This window comes from Schistocerca nitens, chromosome 2, assembly GCF_023898315.1.
Source record: "Schistocerca nitens isolate TAMUIC-IGC-003100 chromosome 2, iqSchNite1.1, whole genome shotgun sequence".
Taxonomy (NCBI): domain Eukaryota; kingdom Metazoa; phylum Arthropoda; class Insecta; order Orthoptera; family Acrididae; genus Schistocerca; species Schistocerca nitens.
This window is the reverse complement of record NC_064615.1, coordinates 867,462,735-867,483,626: the sequence shown is the minus strand read 5'-3', so window position 1 is coordinate 867,483,626 and position 20,892 is coordinate 867,462,735. Positions and strand designations below refer to the sequence as shown.

Sequence of the window (20,892 nt, the reverse complement as noted above, 5' to 3'; positions counted from 1 at the left end):
GAAGTGTTCCTGCAGATGGTTGTTGTCTTTCAAACGTCCCCACCTGTTGACTCAGGGATCGAGACGTGGCTGCACGATCCGTTACAGCCATGCGAGTAAGATGCGTGTCATCTCGACTGCTAGTGATACGAGGCCGTTGGGATCCAGCATGGCGCTCCGTATTACCCTCCTGAACCCACCGATTCCATATTCTGCTAACAGTCATTGGATCCCGACCAACGCGAGCAGCAATGTTGCGATACGATAAACCGCAACCGTGATAGGCTACAATCTGACCTTTATCAAAGTCGGAAACCTGATGGTGCGCATTTCTCCTCCTTACACGAGCCATCACAACAACGTTTCACCAGGCAACGCCGGTCAACTGCTGTTTGTGTATGAGAAATCGGTTGGAAACTTTCCTCATGTTAGCACGTTGTAGTGGTCGCCACCGGCGCCAACCTTGAGTGAATGCTCTGAAAAGCTAAGGATTTGCATATCACAGCATCTTCTTCCTGTCGGTTAAATTTCGCGTCTGTAGCACGTCATCTTCGTGGTGTAGCAGTTTCAATGGCCAGTAGTGTATCTTTTTTAAATCCACCTGATATTCACTGTAAGAGTTCAATCGTATCCCGGCTTCGAACGATCATCCAGCCGCTCCGGCATGGTTCCGACGCCGGAGAAATATTAACGGCCACAATCAGTGAAGGGCGCAGCGCGGCCCACTTCGGCAGAGCCGCTTTCCTGTGTGGTGTCAGTTCCTGTCGAGCAGCCAACATGACAACATCTGATTGACAGCCTGAGCCGTGTGGACACAGTTCTCTACGTGTCCCGACCCGCCGACAACCGGTCATCTATCAACGGACTTTCCAGTCGGCATGTGGCTTTGAGGCGTCGTCTGATCTGTTGGCCTTCCAAGTGTACGCAACCTGCTGCTTGCCAAAATGTACTTGGCTGCGGGCTTTTTATGAACTTCGCTGTTGCCAGGTTGAAACATGATTATGTTTGGTAGAAACGCTTCCTGTCTGTGGTGTGCGTACTGTAAGACCTTCGGTACACACACCATCAGATTATTTGACTTGTCGCTCTAGCGATGTAGGCGAGTGTGAGCAATATGTCTCGTGGTCTTATCGTGGCGTGTTTAACTTCTGCCGTTAGGTCAGACGATAGAAATGCCACTTGCACGCTTAGAGTAGCAGATTGACGGTGACCAACTTTAAACAGAACTTGATTAATTTTCACACACATTTATTAAAATAATAACAAGCATAAAAATAACTTAACTTGGTTCTGGATGCTATTTACAATTGACAATCTGAAGTTCCTTTGGTATTGGTACGTTAATATTATTCCCACATATATCTCTGATAATTGCCAAAAATGTCTATACATTTATCTTCATGGCTACAGGAATATGGTAATCTTATTAGGCGCAGACTGAAACTTGACTATAGACTAATGCAGACTAATGCAGACTGACTAATCGGAGGTCTGTACACTCGTTATAATAACTCGAGCGTTCAGGTATCACTGCGCAAGTGTGATCCGCGAGGAGAAAAGGTTCTACGTTAGCAGCAATCTCATTGGCTGCGTTACATATTAATACGCCAACCGGCGGAAGCAGAATTTGGTCCGTCTTTATGGCAGCGCCATCTCGTAGAACGGAGACGGACGAGCGCTGCGCCTGCGCTCTTGTGCTTAGCGGGGCGCGCTCTAGTGGGAAAGTTGTGTACGCGCTGACTACGCGGAACTATGTACTCAACACTGTCCATTACTAATTTCTAGTGAGATATTATGTTTTAGCTTGAGCGACCGTTGCTGTCGGCTCTTTCAAGAACGATTGTAATTACTGGTTACTGTTGTTATGGCGATTTTTTGTCCCTAATGTGTACTTTGTGGACCCCATTCAAACTAAAATGTTCCTTTACACCTCTGGTGTTTACATTTTGGAGCTGGTTTTGTATAACCACCAGCCTCAATGTGAATTCTCAGTGGGCAATGTTATGAGTGTATTAACACTGACGTTGTTTTAAAAAGAATGATTTTATAAGCCTACGATCTCAAGGGTATTTCTTTTAATTCTAGTCTTGAAAACTGGTTATTGCGAGAGTTCAAATTTTTCTAAGTTTTTAACCACTTATACAGGTGGTGCTATCTAGTGCTTTTTTTAATAATTGTGCATTGAGGTTATTATACATTGCGGTAATAAAATTGTCAGACTAAACAATGGTTCCTCGCTTGATTGGTTTTTGTTCTAAATGCATATTGAACTGATAATAATTTTCATTACCGTCAGTTTTACTGTTTTCATCATTTGACATTGCTTTTCTTCAGCACAACAAAAGCTACATATTCTCTCTGTACTTATATTGTACACATCTAACATTTCTTTTTCATTTCCTGTTATGTAAAATAGTATTTATACTGTGTGGTCAGAAACAGTCTGAAAAACTTGTAAGGGTGTTGCGGGGTAAGTTCTGCTGAGAAAAAAATTGTTAACGAAAATATTCGATGAGTTGCGCTGTTTCTGATTTAATTAGCCTTGAAATTAGCCAATAAGGTTGATGCGCGCGCATATTCAAGCATTTGTACGAGGTAAAATGCCGTAATACATAGGCATCTGTTGGTTCGTGACTTAGCACTTGTTCAAACGCTCATTACCAGTTAAAATGTGCCTTTTTGAGAAGGGATGAATTTAAGTTACGTGAGCAAAAGCTGTGTATGTTCCGTTTGAGGAGACCGAACTCAGAACATATTTGGCGACACTGTCTCTGGCACACTGGTTGAACTTGCGATCGCGACGACTTGATTGGCTAACTTTAATGTAATTAAATCGGAAACGGCGTAACGCATCGAATTCTTGTGTTAGCAATTGTTTGTGAGCACAACCTATCCTGGGACACCGTTACAAGCTTTTCAGACTGTTTCTGACCACCCTGTATATCCATTATATTATGTATTAGAATTGACAGTTCCAGCTCCACTTGAAAACTGACAAACGTAAAGGATGACCTAGTCGGGGACTTAATAAACTTCTTACTAGCAGGTGGAGCGTTTTTTCATTAATTGAACGTACAGTTATGGAATCAGCGTCCTGTGAACATGCACAAGCTAGGCCTAATACAGTACTTATCTTCGTCGTTTATATGAACTTCGGACAAAAACTTGGTTGCTCCAGCAAGCACGACAGTAACAACGCGTATCATCGCCTCTAGCTTTGATAATGATTCACGTTGCAATTACAGCCATTATATTCAGCTACAAAAAGCTCTTTTTAGAGGAGTTCAGATGGCAGTAGTGGGTAGATGACATAATGTGGTGTAATCTACCGATGACAGATGGTTTACCTGGTACATGTATCGTGAGAAAGACCGCATAAATTGTGGTCCTTCTTCGCGACTGGCTGCTATGTTAGGAGCGCCAAAATGATAAACTTCTACTATTAATATTCGAAAAAGTACGTACTGAATTCATTAGCACTGAATACAAAAGCATCTCTCAATAGCAGGCTATCTTTCCACTATTTCAAAAGTGTCAATTACCAGCAGAATAACAAATAATTTCTAAACAAAAAGGCAGACGAAGAATTTCGGAGAGCTTCGGGTGGCGACCACCTTGGATGACGGGCGAGGTGGCCCGGCTGTGAGACCGTATGTCGATCGACAGTCTCGGAGAACAGACATGTGGTCGGTATGGCTTAAGAGCTTCGTTACCAGTCTCTGATCAGTTGGTCATGTGTGTGTGCATTGTGTATTGAACTGAGGACCTAGAAACGACGGAGAGGCTTCGTCCCGCCCTAGCCCTCAGTGGTTCACAACCCGACAACAGGCCACAGCAGTCCACCCACTCCACCGCCACCCCACACCGAACCCAGGGTTATTGTGCAGTTCAGCCCCCAGTGGACTCCCCCGGGAACGTCTCATACCAGACGAGTGTAACCCCAAATGTTTGCGTGGTAGAGTAATTATGATGTACGCGTACAGTGTTTGCGCAGCAATCGCCGACATACTGTAACTAATGCGAAATTAGGGGAACCAGCCCGCATTCGCCAAGGCAGATGGAAAACTGCCTTAAAAAGTATCCACACGCTGGCTGGCACACCGGACCTCGAGACTAATACACCGGGCGGAGTCGTGTCGAGGACCGGCGCACCTTCCCGCTCGGGAAGCGGCGCGTTCGACCGCGCGGCTAGCTTGTTGGACATGTAATTGAACTTGCTTGATAGTAATTATACAAACACACAGTTCACTGTTTGTTCTGTGAAAGTGCGAAGAATGGAAATTATTTGTGATTCATAAAGTGGACTACAATTGTGCAGTTTATCGTATTCTGCTAATAAAAAGCGAGCCAGCCCGAGTGGCCGTGCGGTTCTAGGCGCTACAGTCTGGAACCGAGCGACCGCTACGGTCGCAGGTTCGAATCCTGCCTCGGGCATGGATGTGTGTGATGTCCTTAGGTTAGTTAGGTTTAATTAGTTCTAAGTTCTAGGCGACTGATGACCTCAGAAGTTAAGTCGCATAGTGCTCAGAGTCATTTGAACCAAGCCATTTAATAAAAAGCGAGTTTAAACAAACCAATTCAAAATTTAATTATTTATACAACAGCTGTTCCTCGCTAATAGTTTGTTACAGCCACAAGATAACGTATTCACGACCTATGCGTAATTTTCTGCGCAGGAGACAACAACTATAGAAAACTGCAGATTGGTGAACATTATTCCGAACTATGCTTTCCACTCACGCCGTTGGAAGCAACTAGGCACCTCAAGTGTACTGCAGTCTTAGTACAAATGAGATCAGTGATCTGTGGTAACCCAGAGGAGGTATGAAGGAAGGAAACTTTGGAGGGAAGTGATTTATCATACACACGTAAATCCCTCTCTCCAAATCTCCTCTCTCTCACTTGCCGTAAGGTCAGCGAGAAACAAGGAGGCAAGATTCTTCAGGTACTCTATATCTAGCTGAATCACTCACTGGTGATCAGATCCCACAGAGGCATCAAACTGCGTAAATGTTGACTGTTACGCTACATCTGTTGTTCCAAATAACTGCAGACATTTTCTGTACGATTAACATGGGGTGATTTAGCGGACCAGTCTATGTGTGAAAGGTTGCCTGAGTGTCCGTCAATCCAGGAACATATGAGAGCAGTCCTCTGAAAATGGCTGTTGTCATCTCGGAAGAAAGGAGGGGCCACAGCATACTAATCGTGGACATATAGAAAAAAGGTTAACAGTTAGTCATCCAAAGCACTGAACTAAAATTCCTGATTCACGTTTAACACCTATGTGTGTGTCCAAGTTATAGTACCAGAAACACCCGAAAACATCTCAGAACCGCGTCTGACCTTAATTACACCGTCCCCACACTGTGGGTAAGACACCTCATTGGGCCGTTGGTGAACGAGACAACTTGCAATATTTTCGAAGACATAAAACACAATGTCATACCACACTGTACGCCCCCTGTCAAGTTACTGAGCAGTTGTTTTGCTTGGCTCGTTTAAGACGTCCAGATTTGAATACCACAGTGAGCAACGATCTTTGGTGAGGTACTAGACTTCAAATGTCCATTGTATGAAATTCCCTTCGCAATGTTTGCTCGGAATCTGGGTAAGATGGACCTTCATTGACTGACAGTAGCAGTCCCTGCCAGACTGGAAACCTGTGACAAGGTGTAACACTTATCTCCAGTACCTGTCTGTTAATTTCTTTTTGCAACTACTGTTCTTACACCTTATGTCATATGGTATTCCATTCCTTGTACACATGTTGGACAGCACGATTTGATATACAAACGATTTGGGATACTTCATTTATCAAAAGAAACTGTATGGTTCCTGAGACCTTTCAAAGTCTCAAACATATATGATGTATATATTCAGACCGAAGCGATGAAGGAAAATTTGTGCCAAGGCCAGAATTCGAACATGAGTCTCCTTCTCACTAGGCCTATGCGCTAACCAGTGCGCCACCCTGGCACAGTGGCTTTGCACAATTGCACAGACTACCCTAGCACGCCTCCGTCCTCAATCCAAATTCCCATTCACCCATGAGCTCACTTGATCTTTCCCCTAAACTCGAAATACTGCAAAGGCTCTCCAACTGTACAGGGATAGCACCTCAGCATCGAACGAATTGGGGCATCCTGCCTGAAGCCCAGGCATAGGTGCATTAATCAAATGAAACTATATGGTTGCTGAGAACTTCTCAAGCCTCAAACGTCTATACTGTTTATCTACGGACTGAAGCAATGAATGAGCATTTTTACCAAGGCTCGGGTTCGAAACCGGATCTCCTGTTCCCCAGGCAGATGCGCTAACCACTACGCCACTCTGGCACAGTGGTCTTGCACAATTGCACAGACTAACCTAGCACGCCTCGCTGCTCAAATAAACTTCCCATTCATTCATGGTGTAGTCATGCTCACATATAAACACAATGTCTCCTTTATGCCACTCTGCCAAGTCTCCACGTCGATGTACGTTACGGCTCTGAACGTACACCCCAGTTCACTGTCGTGACTTACATCAGCAGTGGAAAGTCATATGATCGGTTGTTATTTGTTCTACACTATCTATAGCGCTCCTAAATTACAAATGTTTTTTTAAGGTTGACGACAAATGCTTTGTCCAGTAAACTTTGAGCTGTGTCGACCCTCATCGAGGTTGGGCGCAGTTGCGCTCTTTGGCTGTTACCCATCAACGGCCTCTCGCGTGGGTCCAAGAGGGCACGCACGACATTTCCGATCCTTTTACAGCCGATCCGGACTCTTGTGGAGGATTCTCTGTATGACGGTCAAGAAGGAACGTTCCAGTTGGCAACAAGAGTGCTAACTCATCTACATCTACACCTGCACCTATACTTCGCAAGCGTCCTTACGATGTGTTGCGGAGGGAATTTTGTGTACCAGTGTCACTTCCCCATTTTGCCATACCAGTCACATATGGCTCGCGAGAACAACGATTACTGGTATTTTATGTAGTCCTTCCACTTCACATCGCTCCATACGCAAACTCTTAGATATTTTATGGAAGCAAGTACTTCCAGTGATTGTTCTGAAATTTTGAAATCATACAATATGTAAGTAGGCTGTTTAGGTTTTTATATTGGTAACGCCACGTAGCGCTCTGTATGAAAATCACTGGCTGTGCTGTGTGCAGGCTGTGGCTGGGTGGCATTGTTGTAATATTCGCTATTGTAGTGTTGTGCTGTTGGCTGTTAACAGCGTGTAGCGTTGGGCAGTTGGAGGTGAGTCGCCAGCAGTGGTGGATGTGGGGAAGTGAGATGGCGGATTTTTGAGAGCGGATGATCTGGACGTGTGTCCATCAGAAACAGTACATTTGTAAGAATGGATGTCATGAACTGCTATATATATATTATGACTTTTGAAGACTATTAAGGTAAATACATTGTTTGTACTCTATCAAAATCTTTCATTTGCTAACTATGCCTATCAGTAGTTAGTGCCTTCAGTAGTTTGAATCTTTTATTTAGCTGGCAGTAGTGGCGCTCGCTGTATTGCAGTAGTTCGAGTAACGAAGATTTTGTGAGGTAAGTGATTTGTGAAAGGTATAGATTAATGTTAGTCAGGGCCATTCTTTTGTAGGGATTTTTGAAAGTCAGATCGCGTTGCGCTAAAAATATTGTGTGTCAGTTTAGTGTTGATCAGAATAGGTAAAGAGCGAAATGTCTGAGTACGTTCAGTTCTGCTCAGCTGTTTGAAAATCAAATAACGTAAGGGGTTTATCAGCACAGTAATTCATAAATTTTTCTAAGGGCACGTTTCAAATAAAGGGTCTTTCTGTACACATTTTCGTAGTATATTATATTTGTTTATGTTGAGGGTTTATTGCCACTCCCTACACCAAGTGTCGATCCTCTGCATTTTGCTACAGTTTCCTAGCGTCACGACCTCTCTGTATACAACGGTATCATTCCAGAAAAACCTCATGGACCTTCCGACATTACATTTACTATGAAAACTAAAGGTGCTATGATACTCCCCTGAGGCACAACCGATGTTATTTTTATGTCGGAAGACTTCTCTCCCTTCAGCATGACGTGTTGTTTTACATTTTCTAAAAACTCTTCAATACAGTCACGCATTTTACCTGATATTCCATAAACTCGTATTTTGTTCCATTTAGAGCGGAAAAGTTGGGTGGGTGCCTCGAGAGGAGCACGTGCCCGACTGTATGACGTCGGCCTTGGGGCCTATGCGACGTGAGGACAGGAGCTGAAGAGGCCAGCTGTATATCGGGTGGAGGGATCGTCAGGTCCTAAAGCACGGCCACAGGAAGATTGGTGAACCAGGTGCCACTTGGGACAGCCCCCATTCAATCAAAAAGAACTAAAGTTTGTGAGCACGTTTCAGAACATTGTCTGTTGCCGTACATTTGGGCCACGGAGCCGACTTTAGCATATAGTCCAGTCTGTTATAACCGTAGTCCAATGCAAGCATACAGATGTGCATGCATTGCGTTGTACAGGTGCCGAACGCCAGTTTATGGGATGGAGTTCCATGCCTGTTGCACATCGTCGGGGAATATCGGAACAATTAATGCTGGTTATGGATGGCGCTGGAGTTGTTGTCCAATGATGTCCCGTATGAGCTGGATGGGATACAGATCTGGAGATTGAGCAGGTCAAAGCAACATGTTAAAACTGTAGAGCATGTAGGGTAACTACAGCGACATGTGGGCGAGCGTTATGTAGTTGGAAAACACCACCAAGAATGCTGTTCAACATTGGCAGCACAACAGGTCGAATCACCAGAATGACGTACAAATTTGCAGCCAGGGTGCGTGGGATACCCCTAGACTCCTCCTGCCATCATACGAAATCGCACACGAAACCATAATTCCAGGTGTAGGTTCTGTGCGTCTAGCACGCAGACAGGTTGGTTGTAGGCCCGCAACTGACCTCCTAACCAACACACAGCCATCACTGGCACCGAGGCAGAACCAAGTTTCATCAGAAAACACAACAGACCTCCTTCCTGCCCTCCAATCAGCTCTCCCTTGACGCCACTGAAGTCGAAAACGGCGGTGGTTTGGGGCCTCAGGCTCGGAACTGTCCTTGAAGTAACCAATTTGTAACAGTCCGTTATGTCACTGTGGTGGCAACTGCTGCCCAAACTGCTGCTGCAGATGCACTACGATGCGTCACAGCTACACAACGAACACGATGGTCTTCCCTCTCGTGGCCACCTGGTCTTCCTTCGATTGTACATTCTCGTGAGATCTACTACCAGTGATCATGTACAGTGGCTACATTCCTGCCAAGTATACTTGAAATATGGCAGAAGGAACATCCAACTTCTCGTATTCCTATTACACGACGTCTATCAAACTCAGTGAGGTATTGATAATGGCGTCTTTGTCAACTCAAAGGCATTCTTGACTAAGATCAACTTAACACATCCAGTCTCACAGGCAACTAACGCTCACGACCGTTAAAGGAATTGCATTCTCATAGTGGTGCTACTAGCGCCATTCTTATGGGACTGGCGCGAAATCTGTATAAACTGAAACCTCCCCTAAGAAAAATTTATTAATGATTGTCCTGATAAACCCCTTACTTTATTTGATTTTCAAACAGCTGAGCGAAACTGAGCGTACTCAGACATTTCTCTCTTTACTTATTCTGATCATCACTAAACTGACACACAATATTTTTAGCGCAGCGCGATTTGACTTTCAATAATCCCCACAAAAGAATGGCCCTGACTAAAAATAACATAAACCTTTCATGAATCACTTACCTCACAAAAATCTTCGTTACTCGAACTACTGCAATACAGCGAGCGCCAATACTGCCAGCTAAATAAAAGATTCTAACTACTGAAGTCACTAACTACTGATAGGCATAGTTAGCAAATGAGAGATTTTGATAGAGAACAAACAATGTATTTACATTAATAGTGTTCAAAAGTCATTATATATATATATATATATATATATATATATATATATATATATATATATATATATATATATATATATCAGTTCATGACATCCAGTCTTACAAATTTACTGTCTCTGATGGACACACGTCCAGATCATCCGCTCTCAAAACTCTGCCTTCTCTCTCCCCACATCCACCACTGCTGGCGGCTCACCTCCAACTGCGCAACGCTACGCGCTGTTCACATCCAACAGCCCAACACTACAATAGTAAATATTCTAACAATGAAAACCAGCCACGGACTGCACACAGCACAGTCAGTGATTTTCATACAGAGCGCTACGTGGCGTTACCAACATAAAAGCCTAAACAGCCTATTTACAAAACGTCATCTTTCAGATGTAGAAACACGCGTACCGACTTTCATTTATGTCGAACAACTCCTTATAATGGTCAGTCGGCCGCTGTTTATAACCGGTTTTTTAATTGAGAACAATATTATCAGGCTTGTTCTCATATAGGGGAGAGGTGATCGATAATATCGGAACTAATTAACGGCACTGAAGAAGTTTTAATTAAAATTATGGATATGTAGTCTCTAATTAGAATAACGCCAGCACAAAAGTAGCGCCTCATGAAAAACAAAGAGGGTTCAACGCGGGTACTTTTGTTTCTAAATTCTACCTTATTAACCATGAGAGGGTTTAGTTAGTTCTCCTGTCTTGTTTTCTACGTTATGAATAAGCCTACGCAGCTGCGGCGTGCGATATAACTGACGTTTCCGTGTGATATGCTACGGAAGGGATCAGAGCACTTTTGTTAAACTGCAAGAAAAGTCACTGTAGTTAATTTATACGGGACAGACTTTTGCCGTAAGGTCGCGGACTAAGAATATTTGAGAAATTTTGTGCGCGAGAGAAAGTAGCGCTCAGTATTAAACTCTACTACATGCTGCATAACCGATAAGAGGACTATACGAAGGGACGTTAAATCGAATATAAGAACGGAATTGGACACATAGCTTTGTGAAGGTAAAAGCGTACGAAGTTTGAATGACTGTATTGAAGAATAGTAATGGACCATAGACCTTGTGATAATCACTTCGAATAACAGTACTATAAAATTCACAGACATTTTAGTTGCAACAAATTGCTGAGAGAAATTATAGGATCAACCCTCATTTTCTCTATATACAAAACGCAATCATTCATGATCATTTAATTATTATTAAATGTTGTTAATAAAAAGCTAAAGTGATTTCTACAATAGCGTGTGCATCAGTCAACGATAATCATAGGCAAGCGGCAAACTGTGTCTCTGGATTACGGAAGGTTCGATTATGAAATTGTGACTTAAAAGCGATTTAACATTTCATTTCCAATCAGATAGAAATAATACAAAATCAGGAATAGTGCGGATGAGTGGTAACGTCGGAAAAAGGAAGTTGAAAAAACAACTAACATCCAAAGACGTTATTAACTATTTTGTCTTCGTTAACGCAGCAACAAATGAAGGGTGATCGACTGTGCAAAAAGTCAACATTAATTCTTATTATGAAAACCCGGAATTCAGTCGCCGTTACAGTGACGATGTATGTGGCTGCTCCATCTGATATAACGAAAAGTCGGGCATATACAGTAGATAACATCATCAATATCTTACGTCAGAGAAGTACACGACAGCAGATCGACGGCGGGCGGCTACAAGTTCCCAGTCATGAAGAACTTTTTAAAGGGCATCATATTCTCCATCGACTGTAGAAATTATTTATTTCACATTGTAATTTCAACCTTTGGCTCATTTTCAAATAGTACTGTCAGACTTTTGCAGTGCCACTTGAAAATGGCCCAAAGGCCGAAACTGCAATTGTGGAACAAATAATTTCTACGGTCAACGGTGAATGTTGTGTCTTTTAAGAAACAGAAACTGTTGTTGAAGCATAGCGTCGGGGTCAACCTGCAACAAGCCGAATGATAGCCAAGTGCGACAGATTCTGGTACAAAGTCAGTGACAAGACTGATATCAGACTGTGAATCAGGATGGACAGTAATTGGGATAGCCAAAACATCCGTTGTCCATATTTGCCCCGCACACATTGACTGACGAGAAGGAGTCAACACACAAAACAAATAGATGGAGATTTCTCTGAGGCATGTGAGCGAGGTTCATTCTGTCTTCATTCAAACGACAGGTGATAAGGCTAGGTGATATATGATCGGTGCTGACTTGGGCCATGCTGCAGACGAATCTATATCCAGCTTCGATTCATATCCACAGACGTCTGACATCGATGTTTCTAGTTATCCCCATGTGATACTCACTGACTGTTTACAGCAGCTTTGTAAATGAAGCGAAATTAATGTTCTCGCTGACTGAAATTACATAGAAGTCTAGTAAAGGAAACAGTTTCTGTAGCTTCTGATTTTCTATATGGGTGCCACACCTTTCGAGGTACTTTCGGTTTTTTTATTTTTTATTCTTTTTTTATTATTTTTTATAATACTCGCTGGTGTGCGACGGAAATCAGAGATCAACACTGGAAGTTCCCTCTTTTTGAGTCTTCAAAGAAACCCTGTGCTTCCAGTTACGTTAGGCATGTTAACTGAAATCGTGAGTGAGAAGCTATTTAATCGAAGGTAGTGGAAATTAGTAAAACACTGGTCGCTAGCTACTTGTGTTTACTGCAGGACATTTCCGGTAGGATCTGATGAAACTGCAGAATCATTTGTGACTTGCCTCCGTTTTTTACGTCGTGCAGTCTCTTGCAGGTCTCTTGTGAGAGCAGCCATACGGCGTACTCGACACAAAGATGAGGGCTGTCGTGGCTGAGACCGACTACGCAGAGGCACAGCTAAGTCACTGCTCACAGTGGGCTATTAGCGGTTTCCTTACAGAAAACCGAGCCCTGGCTTGGCTTCAGGGACCCTACAGTTGGAATGTTTTCCGTGGCAGATGTTTTCCAGAAAGGTGAACAAGCTTTTCGAGAAGTTAGCAGCATACTCAAGGCGATGTTTGTCCTGTGTATTTGTCTTGCTTTACACATCTGAGTATCCTGCTTCGTGCCCGATGTCGCTAGTGGGTCGTTATGCAATGTAGAGTGTAACTCCAACCGAAGCACTCTGTTCGAATTCTGGAAGTGGGAGGGGGTTGGTGGCCGGGCAAATGAAACAAAAGCACTATTAGATTTCGGCCAATTAGGTAAGATTGATTGTTAGCTTACTGATTTTGCCAAGTCGATTGTTCAGGAAACTGTAGGATTATCTTCCATTTCTCTCTTTACTTCCTTGTGATTCGAGGCAAGACGTCGTGCATGGTGACTCTGATATCTGATAATTTGCAGAGACAAGGGAGCTGTAGAGTTTATCCCAGACCTATTGGATCCGAACTGTATAGGTAGTAGAGGATCATAAATGGCACACTATGAGAAAAAGAACAGCAGGCTTTGCAGTAGAGCAGCCACAGTCTGGATATGTCATTTTGTAGATAAGGCCGCTTTAACGGTAAGTTCTTTATTTATAATCACTACGGTTTCGCACCTTTTTAGCTGCATCATCAGGTGCAATAAAGTCAAGTCATGTTCCGATCGAGAAAAGAGAATGGGATGAGCCAGTGTTCATAACAAATAAATTTTCACTAATGAACGGACGTCAAACGTAAAACAGCATTAAATGACATAGAACGCTCCCGATATACCACAAGTAACAGTATCTGGTGAAGTAACGCGCCAATTTTTTGGTATATGGGGACCCGTTAGTTCATCATTTAGTGTTACTCATGGTGCCACAGGAGCGTATCACGGGAGTATTCTATGTTATTTTATGCTACTTTATATTTGATGTCCACTGCTTAGCGAAAACTTGCGATTATGAAGGTTCGACCATCCCATTCTCTTTTCTCGATCGCCCGATGATGCAGCTAAAATGCTGCGATACGGGTCGTGCTTATAAACAAAGGACTTACAGCTGAAGTGGTCTTAATTTCAAAATGAGATAACGAACAACTCAACAATGAGAAGCTATATTCACAAGAGTTGCTCATGTGATAACCACCGACTTCAACGCATGCATTCCATTGGAAAATAAATTTGTACGTCTCTCAAAATCCGTGTTGTCTGCTGTACAGCGAGACAGACAGCTAGGACCCCACGACCGAGTTCCTGATAAATTTCCATAACATGTAAATACAGGCTCATCACATGCAGGAAGCATTAATCTTGATAATAACGGGAGAAACGTAGAGGCAATAAATTTTTTAAAAAATGTAGGTAACATGAAACCTGCAAAATTATTCACGGAATATTTACGTAAGAATAGGCTAGTTTATATCTGAAAAATCACTGGACTAAACACAAAATATGTAAAGAACTATAGGTCCTTCAGTCTTTTGTCAGAGGTAGATAAAAATTTTTAATCAAAATTTCCGTAAAGCTTAGAAACGTTGGGATCAAAGAAATCACTTCATTAAGTCCGTCGTCTGTCGTGACAGCTGACAAAATTTGGCAGATCTGGATTTCCTGTTTAAAGCAGACAGACGACTTAATGAATTGGGTGGTCAGAGCACGCTCCCAGGACCAATTAAAAGTTCAGTGCCACTGTAGTCTATCTCATATTACTTCCGAACATCACAACCAGAAGTCCCCCTACGTGGTGCGTGGGAACAACATTGCTGAGAGAACGGATCTAGTGAAGGGAGCGCCCTGTGTCACGGACCATGGAACGTTAATAGCCACGGAGACACTGAATCAATAATCAGTTCGCTAATATAATGACCGTGGTATTATGCACCTATCGAATTATACTAATAGCTAAACACCAGCGAGAACGGTCAGCGCTGGAGGAGGAGTATCCGGACTGATTGATTAGTTAAATGAATGTTCGCGAACAACGATCTCAGTTCGACACGAAATTTCAGTTGTCACATTGTAAGTTACTTCTGCCCCATAGCGCAAAAGAAGCTGGCGTTGGAAGTCGTAGAAGCAAAATGCAACAAATCCAAATTATAAATGGTGTTATAGACAACAACAAAATTAACTCGTTTCAAGTAAGGCTCTGACTCTCGGCAAAATACGCGCTGAGAGACTATAATAAAATAAGAAATGAGGGTAGACCATATTATTTACTTTTGTTAAAATTACATTCTTTGCCTTTTCTCTTATAAAAAATGCTTTTTACATACTTTTGTGATTTATGACGGATTCATTTTTGACATGGTGACGAATAAACCTGTATTATTGCAATGTGAACGTGGATCTAACAAAACTAGAGTGAGAGCATCAAATATATTCTTGAAATAATGTAGGCAAGCCCAAAAAGTTATCTTAATTCACTTTCCTATTTGCTTCTTCACAGTTATGTCGTATGTGTTACTCTGCTTAGAAAGTATTAGGACTCCTTGCCAGTATGGAGCGGAATTCAATTTTTTTTACATCTTTCACATGTCGCTTTCTGGCTCTTTGATGATAAATGAAACTAATGTAGTAACAGAGATAGATATAGTCAGGCAAAGCGCCTAATCGATAGCAAAATATGAAAAACTACAAACATTATTATCTCACGGGTTTTCAGCCGAATCATAGAGTCATATTGATATTATATTTCAGCAGAGGTAGGTGTAATGTGACAAACTCCAGTTTCCCTATGTCAGGTGACGACATTTTAGAAACGAAAATAGTTTGTCCCTTGTTCTAAAAATTCTTTCTACTTCCTCGTATGATGATTTTAAAATACTGTAATGAAACGAAAATTGTATATGATACGAACCAAATCGTACAACGCTCCTCACGACTGGCCCATCCAACTCGATACACCAGACAGCTAGCTACTCCTTACTCCTACTGCCACACAGTTCCTATTGCTGACAACACTGCTCTCTGGTCTGAGACTCTCTTATAGCTTACATATCGCAAGCAGCGCGTGAGCAATCCATCGAAATTACTTCTGCTCGAGTGCGCTAGCAACAAATTCCTTAGTCATGGACCTCATCGCGAACAACGATCTCAGTTGGTGGCGGTGCCTGAGCGATGTAGTATAAGATAAAAGCAGCCTCGCGCATATGTACTATTGTTATATCAAGTCCCATGTAAATGTTTTTTAAAAAATCTCTTAATAATAATCTTTCTTATAAAAATTAACTTTTGACAATCATTCATCTCAATTTAAAGGATTTACTAATTTCTCCAATCCATGGTCACCCCGATTATTGTAAAGAAAAATCAGTTGTTTCTTTTTATACGTGACAAATCTATCGGCCAGCATTGCACTGGGCTGTGCCAGAAAAATTTCTTATAGGAGCAGATATATACGCGTTATCCGGCGACTTTATTGAGGTAAGAATTTTCAATTTATTCAGAATGATCTTTCAGGGCCATGACGCAGCACTGCTGACCTCCAAATTTACCAGTTTAGATTCAGTCAGTCAATTATTGAAAGGTTATATATGACTTGGTTATATATTTGACTTGGACAGGATTTGTGATTAGTGTAAGGAATGGCAGCTAACTCTAAATATAGATAAATGTAAATTAATGCAGATGAATAGGAAAAAGAATCCCGTAATGTTTGAATACTCCATTAGTAGTGTAGCGCTTGACACAGTCACGTCGATTAAATATTTGGGTGTAACATTGCAGAGCGATATGAAGTGGGACAAGCATGTAATGGCAGTTGTGGGGAAGGCGGATAGTCGTCTTCGGTTCATTGGTAGAATTTTGGGAAGATGTGGTTCATCTGTAAAGGAGACCGCTTATAAAACACTAATATGACCTATTCTTGAGTGCTTCTCGAGCGTTTGGGATCCTTATCAGGTCGGTTTGAGGGAGGACATAGAAGCAATTCTGAGGCGGGCTGCTAGATTTGTTACTGGTAGGTTTGATCATCACGCGAGTGTTACGGAAATGCTTCAAGAACTCGGGTGGGAGTCTCTAGAGGAAAGGAGGCGTTCTTTTCGTGAATCGCTACTGAGGAAATTTAGAGAACTAGCATTTGAGGCTGACTGCAGTACAATTTTGCTGCCGCCAACTTACATTTCGCGAAAATACCACACAGATAAGATATGAGAGATTAGAGCTCGTACAGAGGCATATAGGCAGTCATTTTTCCCTCGTTCTGTTTGGGAGTGGAACAGGGAGAGAAGATGCTAGTTGTGGTACGAGGTACCCTCCGCCACGCACCGCATGGTGGATTGCGGAGTATGTATGTAGATGTAGTAGATGTAGATGAGCCACAATTTTATTGAAAAGCTAGTCACGTTATTATTGCGAGGTTACGGAATGTTATACATTTTTTTAACTGTTGCTAGGTTACGCTGAATGTGAATTATTTATAATTATTTTTCAGCACTTAGGAGGATACAAAGGTGCACTGAAAGTAGCGGCTATGATCCTAAACTCTGGTGTCACTAGCATAACGTGACATTTACATGCCGCGGCAGTAACCTTAACTTTTTACAGCTCACCTTGAAACGCTCCGGGGGCTCGGCGTAGGGCACGCCGCGGTAGGCGTGGTACGCCCTGCCCTCGTACATGAGCCGCGTGCCGCGCAGCGAGCCCAGCGGCAGCTGCACGGTCGGGTTGTCGACTGCAGAGGAGACAGCCAGCAGCGCCACGAGTGTGACGAACCGCAGCATCGCCACCATCTACGCAAAATACGGCGACCGCACACTGCCAGCCGGCGACAGTTCGCTGCACTTTTCCGTTAAGTGAATCATCATCATCATTTAAGACTGATTATGCCTTTCAGCGTTCAGTCTGGAGCGTAGTCCCCCTTATAAAATTCCTCCATGATCCCCTATTCAGTGCTAACATTGGTGCCTCTTCTGATGTTGAACCTATCACTTCAAAATCATTCTTAACCGAATCCAAGTACCTTCTCCATGGTCTACCACGACTCCTCCTACCCTCTGCTGCTGAACCCATGAGTCTCTTGGGTAACCTTGCTTCTCCCATGCGTGTAACATGACCCCACCATCTAAGCCTGTTCGCCCTGACTGCTACATCTATAGAGTTCATTCCCAGTTTTTCTTTGATTTCCTCATTGTGGACACCCTCCTGCCATTGTTCCCATCTACTAGTACCTGCAATCATCCTAGCTACTTTCATATCCGTAACCTCAACCTTATTGATAAGGTAACCTGAATCCACCCAGCTTTCGCTCCCATACAACAAAGTTGGTCGAAACATTGAACGGTGCACAGATAACTTAGTCTTGGTACTGACTTCCTTCTTGCAGAAGAGAGTAGATCGTAGCTGATCGCTCACAGCATTAGCTTTGCTACACCTCGCTTCCAGTTCTTTCACTATGTTGCCATCCTGTGAGAATATGCATCCCAAGTACTTGAAACCGTCCACCTGTTCTAACTTTGTTCCTCCTATTTGGCACTCAATCCGTTTATATTTCCTTCCCACTGACATTACTTTCGTTTTGGAGATGCTAATCTTCATACCATAGTCCTTACATTTCTGATCTAGCTCTGAAATATTACTTTGCAAACTTTCAATCGAATCTGCCATCACAACTAAGTCATCCGCATATGCAAGACTGCTTATTTTGTGTTCACATATCTTAATCTCACCCAGCCAGTCTATTGTTTTCAACATATGATACATAAATAATATGAACAACAGTGGAGACAGGTTGCAGCCTTGTCTTACCCCTGAAACTACTCTGAAACATGAACTCAGTTTACCGTCAACTCTAACTGCTGCCTGACTATCTATGTAAAGGCCTTTAATTGCTTGCAAAAGTCTGCCTCCTATTCCATAATCTCGTAGAACAGACAATAACTTCCTCCTAGGAACCCGGTCATATACATTTTCTAGATCTATAAAGCATAAATACAATTCCCTGTTCCACTCGTAACACTTCTCTTCTCTAAGAGGCTTAAACCCACAATGATTTTCATCCAATTTGTCTTCAAATAATACTCGCACTTTCCTTTCAACAATACCTGAGAAGATTTTACCAACAACGCTGATCAAAGAGATACCTCTGTAGTTGTTACAATCTTTTCTGTTTCCATGTTTAAAGATTGGTGTGATTACTGCTTTCGTCCAGTCTGATGGAACCTGTCCCGACTCCCACGCCATTTCAATTATCCTGTGTAGCCATTTAAAACCTCACATTCCACTGTATTTGATGAGTTCCGACTTAATTTCATCCACCCCAGCCGCTTTATTGCACTGCAATCTATTGACCATTTTCTCCACTTCCTCAAATGTGATCCTATTTCCATCATCATTCCTATCCCATTGTATATCGAAATCTGACACATTACTGATCGTATTTTCACCTACATGAGCAACTCTTCAAAATATTCCCTCCATCTGCGCAAGGTATCAACAGGATTCACCAGCAGTTTTCCTGACCTGTCCAAAATACTTGTCATTTCCTTCTTACCTCCTTTTCGAAGACTGCTAATTACACTCCAGAATGATTTTCCAGCAGCTTGACCCAAAGTCTCCAACCTGTTTCCAAAATCTTTCCAAGATTTCTTCTTGGATGCTGCAATTATCTGTTTGGCTTGAATATCTTGAGAAATCAAAAACTAAAAGAATCACATTCAACCGAAGCCCATAAATATTCAGAACTGTGTGCCCGACTCGAATCGTATACCTTATCTTTCAGAGACACTGCTCTACTATGAAGTTTAGAATGTAGGAGACTGGTACTGACAGCAGCCCGCCAGGTATGTCGAGAGCGCTAATGCGCTGCTTCCTGGACTCGGGGTGGCGCGCGGCCTCGGATCGAATCCGCCCGCAGGAATGACGACGAGGGCCGGTGTGCCGGCCAGCCTGGATGTAGTTTTTAGGGGGTTTTCCACATCCCTCTAGGTGAATACCAGGCTGGTTTCCACTTGCCGCCTCAGTTACACGACTCGCAGACATTTGCAACACATCCGCACTTTTAAATGATTTCCACTAGACGCAGACAGATGCGGTACTCTGATTCCATCCCGGGGCGTACGGGATGGCGGCAGGAAGGGCATCCGGCCACCCCTTCACATTAACATGCCAAAACCGAATTAACCACGCCAACCCCGCGCACAATGCGGGACAAAGGCGCAAGCGATAGATAGACTGGTTTTGACAGAACTGAAAGTGTTGAAGCGGTTCATGACCGGTGTTTGCTTGCCTCAATCGGTAGTGCATTCGGTTCGGGAAAGAAAGTTCCGTGTTCGACTCAAGGTTCGATACACTGTCGTAGTCTTTCAAGAAGATTTCGGGTTCATAAACATTTTATTTTTACCTGTTATTACTGTTATGATGTAATTTCATGTACTGACATGTTCCATGACCTTGGAGATTTGCTCCTCAGTTTGGTCCTACGGAACTTGACGTGTAAATAAATAAATAAATACGTTTCACAACAGCGCACACTCCGCTTTAAACTAAAAGATTCATCCTCGTCCATAAAGATGTTCGTTTACCTGTTACGTATACCTGTTTCATTGTAATCTCAGACATTACGCGAAATACACCACTTTTAGCAAAGTAAACGTTAGGAACCTAGCTGCAGCTATTTTCATACTTGTATGAAGCCACCCACCGCCTCTGCTTCATTGATTCCCACCTAATCGCTTAGAAACGGAATGTCTAGCTAATTTCGGATTAACCCAGGAACAGAATTTTACAAAATGCGTAACGCTGTGATAATGATATTTATTCTGCTGCCGGTTTCGGTCTTAAGTCATCTTCAGCGGCTACTGTACAACAAACAAATGTGGACACTGTGACAATGCGAAATGAAATAAGATCAAAATAGAAAAAAAAGTTGAATCAATGGAAATACCCACAAAAATTATCGTAGATTTATCACATTACATTACTATGGCCCATTGACAAAAGCACAGCAAGTGATGTATAGCAAACATATCAAACAACTTCAAAGTCAAAGATGACAGCCGGCCGGAGTGGCCGAGCTGTTCTAGGCGCTACAGTCTGGAACCGCGCGACCGCTGCGGTCGCAGATTCGAATCCTGCCTCGGGCATGGGTGTGTATGATGTCCTTAGG

General features: G+C 42.8%; 1 protein-coding gene across 1 annotated transcript in view; it reads right to left on the bottom strand.

The window, feature by feature from the left end:
* The window catches only part of LOC126235397 (juvenile hormone esterase-like), a 156,660-nt gene extending 139,142 nt beyond the window's left edge, over positions 1–17,518 (bottom strand). The window contains exon 1 of the mRNA XM_049944119.1: positions 17,339–17,518. Coding sequence (XP_049800076.1) covers positions 17,339–17,518 — 180 coding nt within the window. The remainder of the gene's footprint in view (positions 1–17,338) is intronic.
* Positions 17,519–20,892: the final 3,374 nt, after the last annotated feature.